The 14353-nt window shown below is 30.8% G+C and overlaps 9 protein-coding genes across 9 annotated transcripts; 3 read left to right on the top strand and 6 right to left on the bottom strand.

Moving 5' to 3' along the window:
- Window positions 1-261: 261 nt before the first annotated feature.
- cubi_02967 (CTP-ethanolamine cytidylyltransferase) lies at window positions 262-1476 on the top strand (the record flags this gene model as incomplete). The annotated part of the gene is made up of 1 exon (XM_029019979.1): window positions 262-1476. One exon carries the CDS (start codon window positions 262-264, stop codon window positions 1474-1476), a length of 1215 nt encoding a protein of 404 aa, XP_028875980.1.
- A 5-nt stretch (window positions 1477-1481) lies between these two features.
- On the bottom strand, window positions 1482-2546 carry cubi_02968 (uncharacterized protein; the record flags this gene model as incomplete). Its single annotated transcript, XM_029019980.1, has 1 exon — window positions 1482-2546. One exon carries the CDS (start codon window positions 2544-2546, stop codon window positions 1482-1484), a length of 1065 nt encoding a protein of 354 aa, XP_028875981.1.
- Window positions 2547-2660: 114 nt separating this feature from the next.
- Window positions 2661-3161, bottom strand: cubi_02969 (uncharacterized protein; the record flags this gene model as incomplete). The annotated part of the gene is made up of 1 exon (XM_029019981.1): window positions 2661-3161. The coding sequence occupies one exon, from the start codon at window positions 3159-3161 to the stop codon at window positions 2661-2663; it is 501 nt and encodes a 166-aa protein (XP_028875982.1).
- A 530-nt stretch (window positions 3162-3691) lies between these two features.
- On the top strand, window positions 3692-5002 carry cubi_02970 (uncharacterized protein; the record flags this gene model as incomplete). Its single annotated transcript, XM_029019982.1, has 1 exon — window positions 3692-5002. The coding sequence occupies one exon, from the start codon at window positions 3692-3694 to the stop codon at window positions 5000-5002; it is 1311 nt and encodes a 436-aa protein (XP_028875983.1).
- A 932-nt stretch (window positions 5003-5934) lies between these two features.
- Window positions 5935-6874, bottom strand: cubi_02971 (uncharacterized protein; the record flags this gene model as incomplete). Its single annotated transcript, XM_029019983.1, has 2 exons — window positions 5935-6061; window positions 6138-6874. The coding sequence occupies 2 exons, from the start codon at window positions 6872-6874 to the stop codon at window positions 5935-5937; spliced, it is 864 nt and encodes a 287-aa protein (XP_028875984.1).
- Window positions 6875-7684: 810 nt separating this feature from the next.
- cubi_02972 (uncharacterized protein) lies at window positions 7685-8344 on the bottom strand (the record flags this gene model as incomplete). The annotated part of the gene is made up of 1 exon (XM_029019984.1): window positions 7685-8344. The coding sequence occupies one exon, from the start codon at window positions 8342-8344 to the stop codon at window positions 7685-7687; it is 660 nt and encodes a 219-aa protein (XP_028875985.1).
- A 378-nt stretch (window positions 8345-8722) lies between these two features.
- cubi_02973 (uncharacterized protein) lies at window positions 8723-9337 on the top strand (the record flags this gene model as incomplete). The annotated part of the gene is made up of 1 exon (XM_029019985.1): window positions 8723-9337. The coding sequence occupies one exon, from the start codon at window positions 8723-8725 to the stop codon at window positions 9335-9337; it is 615 nt and encodes a 204-aa protein (XP_028875986.1).
- Window positions 9338-9454: 117 nt separating this feature from the next.
- On the bottom strand, window positions 9455-10858 carry cubi_02974 (uncharacterized protein; the record flags this gene model as incomplete). Its single annotated transcript, XM_029019986.1, has 1 exon — window positions 9455-10858. The coding sequence occupies one exon, from the start codon at window positions 10856-10858 to the stop codon at window positions 9455-9457; it is 1404 nt and encodes a 467-aa protein (XP_028875987.1).
- Window positions 10859-11244: 386 nt separating this feature from the next.
- Window positions 11245-13893, bottom strand: cubi_02975 (importin karyopherin; the record flags this gene model as incomplete). The annotated part of the gene is made up of 1 exon (XM_029019987.1): window positions 11245-13893. One exon carries the CDS (start codon window positions 13891-13893, stop codon window positions 11245-11247), a length of 2649 nt encoding a protein of 882 aa, XP_028875988.1.
- Window positions 13894-14353: the final 460 nt, after the last annotated feature.

Raw genomic sequence — 14353 nt, forward strand, 5'->3', positions numbered from 1 at the left:
AAAAGCCGCATGGTGTAAAAACGCGCAAATCCACTTAGCTTTATGCTTATTAATAGAATTAATCTGAAGATTTCTAAAATTAAGTTAATTTAAAAGTTTTTGTTCAAATCCTGCAAAAGAATCATGAGTTCAGTTTAAGTTTTGTCTTATTTGAAGAGGATATTTGATTATTTATTTCGTTGTACATGGAGTATAATTCTTTACAATCTTCGGCCTTAATTAAAACATTAAATTATTCCAATAATTAGAATACACCCAAATATGGATACTAAAGACTCAAATAACTCGAGAATATTTATTGACGGTGTATTTGACTTGATGCATGCTGGTCATTTTAATGCACTAAGGAAAGCAAAACAATTTGGAAATGAATTAGTTGTTGGCATTAATTCTGATCTTGACTGCTTTAATTTAAAGGGTTGTTACCCTATTTATAATCAGGATGAACGTGGAGAGCTTATGAAAGGCTGCAAGTGGGCTGACGAGATTGTGATCGGAACCCCGTACAAAGTTGAAGGAAGTTTACTAGATCAATTAAACTGTGAGTTTGTTGCACATGGCGATGACCTTGTACTATGTTCAGATGGAACCGATCCATATAATGAACCAAGAATATTAGGAAGGTTAAAAATATTTCAAAGAACCGAAGGTGTTAGCACAACTTCAGTAATTACCCGCATTTTCCGTGCTCTAGGTTTAAAATTTGAAGATATTTCACCCTTGAATAGTTCTGATCATTCAAATATGTTTGGTAAAAAGGAAGTATGTAGTGTATCAAAAATTGACAGATTTTTCGATGGCGATTATTCTCCTTGCCAAAGTTTGATTTCTGCAAGTAGAGTATTAAGTTTTGCTGGTGGAATAGCATGTGCAAAACAAATATATAGCTCAAATCCCAACATTACGTATGTTGATGGAAGCTTTGATATCTTTCATATTGGTCATTTGCGATTTCTTGAACGAGTTAAGAAAATTTTTGGTGGGCTCCTAATTATCGGTATTTATGATGATATAACAACTCAATTGATTTATGGAAACGGGTTCCCAATACTTAAAATGATGGAGAGAGCGCTTACACTATTATCTATGCGTGTTGTGGATGATGTAATATTTGGTGTTCCAATAAAGATCACGAACAAACTTATAGAAACTTACAAAATTAATAACGTTGTTTCATGCAAGATGATAGAAAATTATGTCAGCTTCGAACATGTAAAAAAAAATAATTTTATAGATTCAGAAAATTCATCTGAATACATGTTAAAACTCGAAGAATTTTGCTATGAAATTCCAAAGAGGATGGGGATATTTTGCAATACCTCAATTCTTGAAAAGGATGAAATTTGTACTAACAACGATATATTTTCGCGTATAATAGACAAAAAGGATTCCATTTTATATATTATTAAAAAAAGATGGGCAGGAGAAATAAATTTTTATAAAGATGACGTAAATAGTAAATTATTAACTAGTTAGGGTCGTTAGTTTAGAATGTCAGTAAAATTATGTAAATGGCATTGATAATCATTTATATAAACGCAATCAATTAATATGTCATAGTCCAAATAACAGTATTGATGGCAGTAATCTGTTTCGATTATTATCGGAATAAAGGATGTTTCATGATCAAGAAAAGTCTTTGATTCTTCAAATGAACACCTATTATCTTTTTGATGGCTCAAGCCACTAGTCAAATTAGGAAAGTTTTTTTCAGCATTTTCCTCATTTCTACCAAGACTTTCAATTGCAACTACCTGTTGTGTAGTTCTTTTTTCCTCTTTATTTGAATGTTTATTATTTAGAATATCCAGTGCACTTTTGTTTATACAAATTACATTTTCCCTGTGATTGTCTGTGTTTTTGTTTCTTGTATATGATTCGAGTTTGGCAGTTGGTTTTCTTGGAATAATATTCACTTTCCTTTTTGTGATGGGATTCTCTTGTTTTTCTGAATTATTTTCCTTGCATGAAGTTCTGAGACTATCATAGTAATTATGATCTATTTCCTCCATAGGGTTTGATTGGTTACAAGTTGAACTTTGAGTATCACTAGAATATTCTTTGTTTTTGTATTTTGGATTTGAACTTGTGCTTGAATCGCTTAGCAAACTAGTTGGCGAACTCTCTGGGAGTGAGTTGTTAAATAATGAACTTGAGTCGGAACAACTACCGTTTTCATCAAGATTCTTATCAGAGTTAATAACTTTAGTATTCTCCAAATTTTTGTTAGATACAGTATTGCTAAGTGTACGCCCACTTCTTAAAACTCGATCTTTTTGATATTTAGCGTCACTTGAACTAATAATACTGTTATCCGATGAAAAACTCACAGAAGTAGATGAAATTTGTTGGCTACTCGAATTTTTAACTGAATCAGAACAAGTATGTTCGAAAGAAATGTTAACCCCTTTCATTTTTTCATTTTTAGAGTTATTTCCCGGACTAACTTTCTTTCGACTAAAAATCCTATTTTTGGTATTTCTCATTGAGAATACCTTATACTTGTCCTTAAGATGAGAAAGAAACGAAGTATGTTTTTTGCTCATAATTACATTAATTAATTTAAGGATTAAAGCTCATTTTTAAAAATAAAATTTAATAAGGTTTAACCCTATGAAAAATTAAGATCCATATTTTCAACTTCATCTGTAAATTAAATATTACCTTTTCTTTTCCATCGAGCTTCCACGCAAAATATTATTCAGAAAGTTTATTTGTTCGTGCAAATGTTGATTTGGGGTGGTTTTGTTAACTGTATGAATTAAGGAATCGCCAATAACTGCAACGCACATATTGTCGTAAATCTCAAAATTCGGAGGAAGATTTGAATTTAAAGAGACTACGCAATTGTTTCCAACTTTTGTGTTTTGATTTACTTTGGATCCGATTTCAAAACTATTATTATCGCCAATAGATAAAGTGTTGTTGATTTCACATCTGACATGGAACCAGTTGTTACTACCAATACACATTTTGTTAATATTTTCATTAACAATTTTCACAGAATCTTCTATTATATTATTCTTCCCCATCACAATTCCACCAACCCCACCATCAATTAACGCGGAAGGGTGAACTACACAACCTTCACCCAACTCAACATTTCCAACAATATTCGACTCTAGGCAAATGAGTGAGGTTGAATTCTTATTTCCTTGCATCAATTAATTAATGTGTAGAAAAATTATATACTTTCAAAGCCGCATGTTCAAGTTTTTAAGAAAATAGTTCGTATAAAATGAAAATGACTTCGCTACCGAGTACATATACGCGGGACTGTGGGGCTATTTCTTTATTTTGTCTTGAAAAAATAAAGAATATTTACACATCGATTTGATCAGATAATTGCTTTATTTGATCAATTTTCGTTTTAATCTTCTAATCAGAACTTTTGTTTTCAAGAAATTCACATATTTTTTTATTAGATCTTGATGTGGATTATTTGAGCCCTTTCTAAACGTGATTAATAATGTCTCGCGCGATGTAAGTAACTTGAGAAAGAATAAACGATTAATTATTGAATCTAAAGACGATTTATGATACGTTAATTTTACTCATATTGCTTATCCTTAACTGCTCTATTATTCCTGAAGAATAATCTGCAAATATGCAATATAATTTAGAAAAATTGTCTATCAACTTAATGTGAAGAAAAAACTCATGTTCTCTGCTTTTGAACTATCGCATATCTATGGAAGAATTAATTAATGATATTGAGAACATATCGATAAATAGTAACAATGCTGATGACTTGAACATTAGAGATTCCGAAAGAAACGACCATTGTTATGACCATGAAGACTTGTCACACTCAAAGACTCAATTGGAAGATTATTCAATTCTTTCATTAACACCAGTTAAGGATAAAAACCAATTTAGAAATTGTATTCTTTGTAGGGATTATTTAAGCCCAATTTGTAAAGAATGTTCAAATCATACTTTAAAGATTTATAGGAAAAACAAACTTAAGAACAAAATAATTCCAGACGGTAAAGTTAAAGCACTTGCTAAGCAATTCGAGGACATTCTGCCAGAAGCAATGAATAACGGCCCAAATTTTCCTGTCGTAAATGACGATTTCATGTTAGAGAAAAGTGAATCAGCTAATTACCAAATTGATCTTTCATCAAATCCAATAATTGAATATGCCAATACAGATATCAAGGACTCTTCAAACTCCAGAAGACTTGAAGATGTATCCAATTTCTCTGATAAAGATTTTGAGAATCTTCATACTAAATCTAAGACAACAAAAAATCAATTAACTCCAATAATAGATCCAAATTTATGTGAACAAATTGACCCAATAAAAGCAATTATTACTTATACAAATAGTCATAATAATCCAGTTGAAACTTTAGACACAGAAAATTCCAAATCTAATGATTCCCAAATTATATCAATTAAAGCAGGATTTAAAAATGTACTTGAATGTAATTTTCAAGAAAACAATTTAATATTTGATACATTTGAATCATTGAATCCATTAGAACAAAGGGCATTGCTATTAAAATGGATTACTGACACCTTGAAACCATCGGAAGATAGCTCTAGATTATCAGAAGATGAATTGCAAGAGATAATAACAATTTTAAAAGGTATTGTCAATGAATTAGAGCACAATGAAATATATAATGAATTCAAAAACTCACCATCTAAAAATGTAACGAAGCCTCATAATATTCTTAATAATCAAATTTCTAATGGAAAAGATAAAAATGAATTAAAAATTCTCAATATTAAAAATTCAAAAATGAGTCTGTTCAATTCTAAGTTACAAATAAATATTGGCATCCCCGAAGATGAAGAAATAGAAGAGGAGCATATAAACGAGCTGGTATTTAGGAGATATAATCACATCGGTTGCAACTTTGAATCAAATTCTGTTATTATTGATGAAGATAGTCTGAGCCCGAAATCCGAAATAGCTTTAGATAACGAAGAATTAGTTGAAAACTCAATCAAAGAAATTGGGTATAACTTTTTTGGGTTTTTCAAGTAATATGGCCATATTAAAATATTTTTATTAATTTGCTCTATTGAGCATATAATCTCAATTCTATTTTTTATTTGAAATGCTCTACATATATAATTTTTTCTCTTAGGTTCTAACATTTGTTTTAAATTGGAATAACTTCTTTTAATTTTTTTTACAATTATCTTTTTCATTTACTATAATCAAAATTAATATTTTTATTAGATTCTTTTATATATATTGAAGAACCGATTTATTGTTTATTTTTGAACTTTTTACTTCTCTGTTTAGACAGGCAATTAGTAATTTTGAGCTAAAGTGATTATATTTTAATACCAACAAACTATTTTCAATTCTTTCTTTAATGGAAAATTTGTATTAATTCTAAATCCTAATAAAGCTAAATATATAGTGATTGTACTTTTTTTTTAATTCAATTAATATATTGAATATATCCGATGTTTTGGAACTATCATTTTAACCAATCATGATAGTGATAAAATATCTAGTAAATCATTTCATTTAAATTACTTAAATATCAAAATTTATTATGACAGCCAATTATATTCTATCCGAATCAAAATCTAAATTATAGATATTATGTAAATAAAACCAGTAAATACAATCTCATTGTTCTATATAGTAATTGCTAGATGTGTAAATCAGCCATAAAAAAAAAGTCAATTTTTATTATTGATAAATTCTATCCGTACCACTGAATCAGTAGGAAACAATAAGTGCATCAACCAATATAATACTTATTTTTTGCAGGTTATTGAATTAGAAACTAAATTTTATGCTAATTTAAGTTTTTTAAAGATAATATATCGAAAATTCCGAAAAATCTTTACTATATCAATAATTCAGTTTCAATTATTAATATTTATGTTTTTATTTCGATATTTTCAATTGACCTTAAAATGCTGTCTAAACCTTTTATTAATCCTACAAGTTATTAATTATGAACAAAAAACAACAATAAATTGCATACCTTCATTCATCAGAAAATCTTTTTCGCCATTTTTACCTTGTTTCAATGCATGAGTGAAATCCAACCACCTAATATCGCATCTTTCAACATTTAACCTGAGATATAAATCAATGAGCAAATATTCCTCGATTCTCACGTGCTAGGTCTAGTTTTTTCACCTTTTTCTCTTACCTGTCGAAAGCTAATACAATTGAGGTAGCAATAAATCTATAACTTTTTTGTTTCTTTAACCAGTGTTTTAGTAATTCGATTTTTTCTTTTGTTAACCTAATCAAGTTTGGGGAGAGCTTTAAAAATTCAGATAATAGTTTCATTGTTTCATTGGAAGTTAATTCTTTACCTCTTTGTCTAGAAATTGTAATATTTTCACTGATTAATCCTTGAATTCTAATTCCAATCTCATATTGACATGAGTTGTTAACTATCATGCACTGCTTAATAGATTTTCGTAGAGACTTGAATTTATAAAACATCTCATGATTGAATTCACTTTTTTCTGGAATACATTCAATCTTAAAAAAAATATTATTTAATTCTTGTATTAGATCTTCGTTTTGGAACGTTTTAGTAAAAATTTTCCTGAGATTATAAATTGAATCGTTTTTAGATTCCCCTATCCAAGATGTACCCAATTTTAAATCAATAATGTTTATTGTTGAATATCCACTAAGAAAATTTTTCATTTCTATGGAAGCTTCAAATTTGAAATATTTCAAATTGCATATTTTTTTATTTAATATAGAACTAATAAAGGATTGTTTTAAATAAGTTTTCTTTGATTTTTTTTCAGCTTCAACAACAACTACAAACCTAATAAACTTGGGAATAATGTTATGACGTCTGAGAAGATGATGTTGGTTAATTGATTTGTAAAAATTTAATTCATTCAGATTATTATTCTTCAACATTTTATAAATATATTTATTATCCTTGCTAGACAATAATAGAGTTGAACCCATAAATCTTTCATTATTCTCGTATGAAAAAAAATGAAAAGGAAAAAGTTCGCAACTATTGGCACTTGAACAACACATAAGGTATTGAAAATTGTTTAAATAATGGATTAAATATATCCGATATATTTTAGTTCCGTCAAGCATTTATTAAAGTTTCTTAATGCGTATTTTATTTGAAACTTTCAATGCTCGAAATTGTGTAGCATCTTTTTTTACAATATTTAAAATATCTATTTGTCATGGGCATTAATCTCTATTAATTTGACAATTTTTTGTCGATTTAATTTTGGATCTTATCTAAATGATCGTATTAAAATTAATACAAAATATTTGTAAATTCATTATTATATTAGAGTTTCGATTAGTCTAAGCCAATCTAAACAAAAAAAAAAAATAAGTTTGAGAATCTTTTGAAGATTATTTCCTAATTGAAGTCATAAAATTTCATTATTATCGTTAAAATAAAATATTTAAGAACTCTTCTATTGATGTAAACAATAAGTTGATTTTAAGTTATTTAATGCTAATAAAAAACTCATTTATATATTTTGCAAATAATTAAAAACATAATATTAAAAGAAAACATGACTTTTCAATTAATATATTGAAATAAAGATAGATATCGTTGACTAAAAGAAACTCGGTCTTTAAAGCAGAGGAAAAAAAAATAATTGAAATATTTAAATAGATATAAATTAAAAATAGTAAAATATTTAGTATTTATAAATAAATTGCCATTTATACTACAAAATTAATAAATGTTTATTCAGATTCTACTTCATCATCTTCGGCGATACTCTCTTCTGAGCTGTCTATACCATTGTCTGTAAAACTAATATTCAATTTAGATTTTGTGGTACAGGCAAAAAATAGGATTCTCTGTGACCTAGTATCATAAAAAAAGTAATCAAATGAAAACAAAGATCCATCATCCAAAAATGGGCTTAGTTCGTCATTCCCCATCAATCTATATGAATAAATTTCCGTATATTTAATTTCTACGGCATCTCTAATGTTTTCCCATAATTCTAAAAGAAAACTAGGGTAGATTCTTTCTACAATACTTGAAAGGTGGTAGTTAATATTATTGTATACAGTAGAAAAACTCTTTTCTTTGAATAAATTATCTGGCTTTATTAAACTAAATTCATAATCTGGAAAACATTGGTTCATTGTGCTGATCAAATTTACCAGTAGTTCACGAACGTCTTGACGTTGAACTGGCCCAATTGGTGAGTGGGAAATCCACTGTGGCGAAACACACACTTCGCGATCAACTCTTTCACTCAAATCACATTCTTCAGAAACCTTTTCAGAACAAGTAAACAGCTCAAGTCTTCCATTAAAAATCCGGTCACCAACATCCAAGTTACTTAAGAGAACTGATAGTCGGTTTAATCCTGAATGCTCTAGAAATCGCATTCTAACCTTACTTTTTTGAATGTTTATTCATATTTGTGTTGGTTGTTTTACTTGCTTGTAAATGATTTACCTCTTTTTTAGACTTTATAATCTCAATATATGCGAGGCGCTACCGCCTAAATAATTTTGTTTTAATTATTAAATATCGTGATTACAACATTTTTTTTCTTTGAAATTTGCCAACATAAATTTAATTAATTTGTTCGGCAAGCTTTTTTTTTTTTTTAGTAATAGTAAACAATGCGCCCGCATTTTATCCCTCCATTTTAAGCGGACTATTTACAACCAGTAAATAGTAAAAGAATTTCAGTTACGGATTTATATATAGACTTTTGAAATATTTATTCGATTACAGAAAGAATTGACTATTCAATAATCATGCCTTCAAACAACATTTGCTCTTCAATAACAAATACAAATGACGAAAATTCAAACGCATTAATTTCAACAGTATGTAAATCAACCGATTGCCATTGCGAAGGTAATGGTGTTGTCACCAATCATACTACTTCACCGAATATCACCCAGAAATGCTACATCACTAATTCAGGTTGTCACGAGGCAATTATAACGACAACAACACAGGAAGTTAAGAGACACAAATGTCCACCTAAAATTCAAAAGATTCACGAACACATTAGCCAGCCTACAAACTACAGTTGTACATCTCAATTAGGGAGTATATCAGGAAATATAATGATGAACCCGTGCGTATGTAATCTACCAAGAAGTTCGTGTTGCAGAACTCATCATTGCGCTCATAACAATGGGAACATTCAGGTTACATGCTGTAATAAATATGCGAGCAGTGGATGTGGCTGTTCATGTTGCTGTTGCTCTACATCAACTGTACAGACCACGCTATACCCCGTATATATGTCATTTCCATACAATCAAGGAAGAAATATCAATATTCCCTACACAGTTTATTCGAATCCATTCAACACCGCATATAATCCACTCACAGACAACCAGTATTCTTATCAATACTAATACGTAGACAACTTGAGTATTAAATAGATTAATTTTAATTCGGTCCTAATAGCCCTATATTTTCTAGTTTATTCCTATTTGCATTTTAGAATTTTAGATAGGTATGTATTAACCTGATTATCCGCATCTTTTGATCCACGTTGGAGAACTCGAACACCAAAATAGTCCTTCGGGTGAGTCGCAGCAGCTACATGGTTGTATCCCGGAGAATGAAAGATGACCAAGCGTCAAATTAAACTTGGTGTACAGTGGCTTATATAACAAAAACAAGAACCCAATGGTTAATAAAGATAATAATATCAGTAGTGAAAAAACTCTGACTGTTTGAATACCACCACTACATGCACAGTTAACCGGAGTGAAGCGTTTTCCAAGATATTGTTCCTTACTTTCAACGTCTAAAATAGACTCTATAGTTGATGAATTTTTTTCGGTTGAGCTCTTGTAATTTGCGGCTTCAATATCAGTTGAATTGACTTTACAAGAAGGCTGAGCTTTATCTTGGTTAAGTGGTAAATTTCCATTTTTTTCTGAATTACATTCGTTTGTTTTCTTTAAAGCTTTGAATTTTCTGGGAAATGATTCCATACTTGCGAACGACCATAGCAACCCTGCAACAAATCCGCCAATATGAGCCCAATTGTCTGTATTTGACATGAAACTAAGAGAAATCCCAGCCAAAGAAGCAATAATAACTAATATAACATATAAAAATTGCCAACGGGAATTTCTCCAATTCTCCAATAGTAATACAATTATCCCCCCCAAAAGTGCAAAAAAACAAGCTGAAGAGCCTGCAGAAATAGTGCACGGGTCTAAAACTGCAGAGGCCAAATTACCAGAAATACCCCCCAAAAAGTAAAGTATTGTATATCTCCATATTACCCAACGAGTCTCTAAAATGATACCAAGTATTACTTGGCATGAAAGATTAATAATAAGATGGATAAAACCAGTATGGAGCCAAAATGACCAAAAAAGTCGAGCTAACTGACCATTTCTAACGAGATTCGTGTCCAATGCTCCCATATCAAAAACCACTTGAGGAGGAGGTCCAAATAAATATCCGTCATTTATATTTATTATGGAATACCCATTCGTAAGTTGGCTGATTACTAGTTCTTGCATAAATACAAAAATAATACTAGATGCAAAAAAAGTTGTTGCTAGATATGAAACCTTAAGCCTTGCTGCGTTTAGATCACCTCCAATACAACAGAACATAGTAAGAAAGAGTGAATTTTTATGTGCGTGTTTACTACGTTTTATATCCATTTTTCTTTCTTTTTTTGATAAATTGCTTCTTTCCTGTACATTTGATTCGGAACTTTGTTGTATAACATAATCTTTCAAACTATCATTTTCGTCAACTCTAAAAGATCCCGTAGTTAAATCCAACTCTTTGCTATTACCTTCCTTAGATAGTATCATAGTAGTATCTTCACGCGAAGGTAATTGTTGGTTCATTAACTCCGGATGGTCGTTTGAAGATTGAATTTCAAAAACCTCACTTCCAGACATGTATACATCAATTAATTTAATTGAATGGTAATTTCACATACGCACAAAAGGTGTAATAGATATTAATTTTTACTAACCAGTTACTTGACAAAACGTAGAATAGTGTCGCGGGCTTCATTACGTAAAGGTGCTAAAGGCTAGATATCTTATCAAATGTTGGAATTTGCCCATCATTGGATACGCAAACTTAACACTATGTCAGTTATTTCACAATATAATAGTTCCCAATGAATTGTTTTAGTTACGCAAACCCTAATAAGGGTGAAAATCTAGAAGAAAAGATTAACTACGAAAAGAAACAATTAAGAATATTAATTTACAATAGATTATCAATATGTTAGTTTGAGTTTTGAATTGAACTCACTGTTCGCGTACTTTATCGTTTTTTAAATATTACAGAGCTTTTTTACCCACTTTATATTACCGATAATATCGGGGTTTCTAGATGTCTCTCCAACGCTGCAAATATTTTCAAGAATTGATCTTTTATCTTTAGAAAGCAAGTATTGGATAAGCTGCCCATTAAATGCAGTTATTAAATCACCAACTAATGCGGTAGCGTTCCTCAAATTTGAATCATTTGGGAATTCGCCACTATAATCCTTAACAATATTATCAATAAATTGAATAATACCAGGTACATAAGGACCTAATATTTCAAGCTTCTTTGCATCTTTCATTCCATACACAATGCCAGTATATCCTTGTAAAACAGATTCCCTTAGCTCACCTAAGTACTCTATCCAGTCTTCACTATTAACTGGCCCATCACTGTATTGTGTAATAGATGCTTGCTGAAACAATTGTAGCACTGAAATTACATATGGAATAAAGTCCTCACCCAAATTCATAGACATGTCTCCAAGAGCAACTATTGCTAGTGGTTTAACTTTCCTGTCCACATCATTTTTTGCTAATAATGCACACAAAGTCTTAACAATCACTTCCAAGGATGGGTTGATTCCTTTTCCAACGGATCTAACCAAATCTCCAATAAGCTCTATCGAATGCTTGCATGTATCAAGTTCATCATAACTCTGGATTAGAGGGATTATTATAGATATGCATTCACCTACATAAGGAGAAAAGTCATGAGACATCGCTACAATTAGAGAAGTCAGAGAAAGAATAGATTCTTCGGAAGCCCCACCTTGTCGTAATAGCTCAAAATACAATCTGAGTAATATTTGTGAATATTGGAGCGTCAACCTCTTACCAAGTTTCGTAGTTAATGCATATAGCGCCCCACAAACTAGTTGTATATTTAAAACGGTTGTTTCGGATCTCGGAATAGGATTTTTTTCCATTATCTTTTGTAATCCAATTTCTTCGCCAACAATTAATTCGTGTGCCAAGTTAATCAAGTTCATATCATTCTCTGCTCCAGAATTAGTCACAATCATTGATAAGGCATTAAAGCATGCTTGTTTCATATTGTTCTCATCAGATATTTCTCTTTTAAATGCCTGTAATAAACTTTGCACAATATAAGGGAACCATATATCTACAACTTTTTGTCCTCCTTCTACATGCTGAGAAGACTCCGCAATTTGGTGTATTATCCAGCAAATATTTGTACAGACACGGGGATCATCAGCTAGTAGTCTTTGTAATAATAATGATAGTAACCCATTCGAATGCTCAGCTGATTGTTGAGGAGGATAACCTAGCAATGGAAAAATGATAGTTGGATGGAACGTAACAATCCTTCCAATTGTCCATGCACAAGTATCCCTAACAGCAACAACGTTATCATTTAAAGCCTGACATAAGTTTGTTACCGAAGTTTCAACTATTGGCTGCATTTTCTGAATGCTAGGGCCTTCAAGAATACTCCCATATGCTAGGACAGCAGCCTCTCTATTATGCCAATTAGAATGAGAAAAGTTGGAATGAATGAAGCCAAGCGTGGGCTCCAGTATGTTATCACCAAGAAGCTGAGAGCAAAGCGTTAAACATGCACCAGCTGCTTTAGCAACTGTCCAACTTTCCAGGTCATCATCATCGTTTTGTCTTAATAACGTTTCTAGCATCACTGGTATTAGCATAGCCTGAACCTGAGCAATGTAGTGCATACAACTTGTATTCGATACTATATTATTATGCTCATCTTCAAGTGACAACTCAATTTCCAAATCTGCAATAGTATTCCAAAATTCAATACAGCAAACAGAAACTGGTTCATAAATACCTTTAATACCCTTTATAGTCATTGGGGCCAATATTGACAAATATGAGCCCAAGTAATCATAGTATTCAGAGGCTATAGACACTAGGCATTCATAAGCTGCAGTTTGAAGAAGTTCTCTTTTGTTCCCTTCTGTTCCACATAAAGTGCAAAGGACTTGAAATATTAAATTTCGTTCCATCTCATTTGAAAAGTTGCTTCTCGCAAAGTACAATGCATAGTAGAATGATTTAGTTGCTGCTAATGCAGTTTCTGAGTCAGGGTCGCTCATACCTTGAACTATTGCTGTTAAAATCTGGTTACTAATATCTTCTGTAATGATTAGAGATGAGACCTCATTTTCTAATAGTTTTGAATCTTCACACAAATATCCCAAAGCTGTTAAAGAAGAACGTTTATATATAACTGACATTTCGCTATCAGAATTGTTTTGAACAAGCCTGATTAAGTACGGAAGAAGTTCAGGCCATCTTTGGCAAGGAAGTTCTACACGCCCAAGCTTTGCAATGACTTGGCAAGAAGCACCTCTTACACTTGCAACTGGGCTCAAGATAGATTCTAATACTAGTGCCTTAATTTTTGACGTAACGTTCTGTGGTAAAGATATCCACATTCCTCTTTTTTCAATATCTATTCTAGGCTCAACGCCAGATACTGAATTCTTTAGTAGTAGTCCAGCCAGTTGGCGTGATAACTCTGGTTTACTTTCATTAAATAGTTCCTCAGCCAATAGTGTCAAATATTGACCTACATTTTGCTCCTGGGCGACCTGAAGTTGTTGTTCAGCATTCTTCCTAACTGACTCTACTGAATTGTGGCAGTTTAACAGTACTTGGGTTAGATCCATTTATCTGCCTCACAATCTGAGAAATTAAAATAATACTGAAAATATTTTGACTATATATTTATAATATTGCACCTATTTAGTTTCAAAATAAGTGAATATCAAACCCTTAAATTAATAATTTTAATTAAAAATATATTCAATTAATCCGCTTTTTACGTCAGATATGGGGTAATAAGAGGGGGAAACGAATAATTAATTTTTCTTTAGTCTAACTAAAGTTGATTAAAATAATAATTATTAAAACGGTTAAATAAATTATTTCTGTTAAATTCTCTATATAAAATGACTCATTTATTATCTAGTGCGAGAATTAACAAGTGTGCCAAACTTCATATAACATTCAAAATACTGGTTTTTAAAAATTTGGTTAATCATCATGACATTTTTTTATGATATTTTGTCTTATAAGATAAATGATCATTATATATAACAATAGTATGAGTTTCTTTAATTGAGTTTC

The sequence above is a fragment of the Cryptosporidium ubiquitum genome (assembly GCF_001865345.1).
Source record: "Cryptosporidium ubiquitum isolate 39726 chromosome Unknown contig_18, whole genome shotgun sequence".
Classification (NCBI taxonomy): Eukaryota; Apicomplexa; class Conoidasida; order Eucoccidiorida; family Cryptosporidiidae; genus Cryptosporidium; species Cryptosporidium ubiquitum.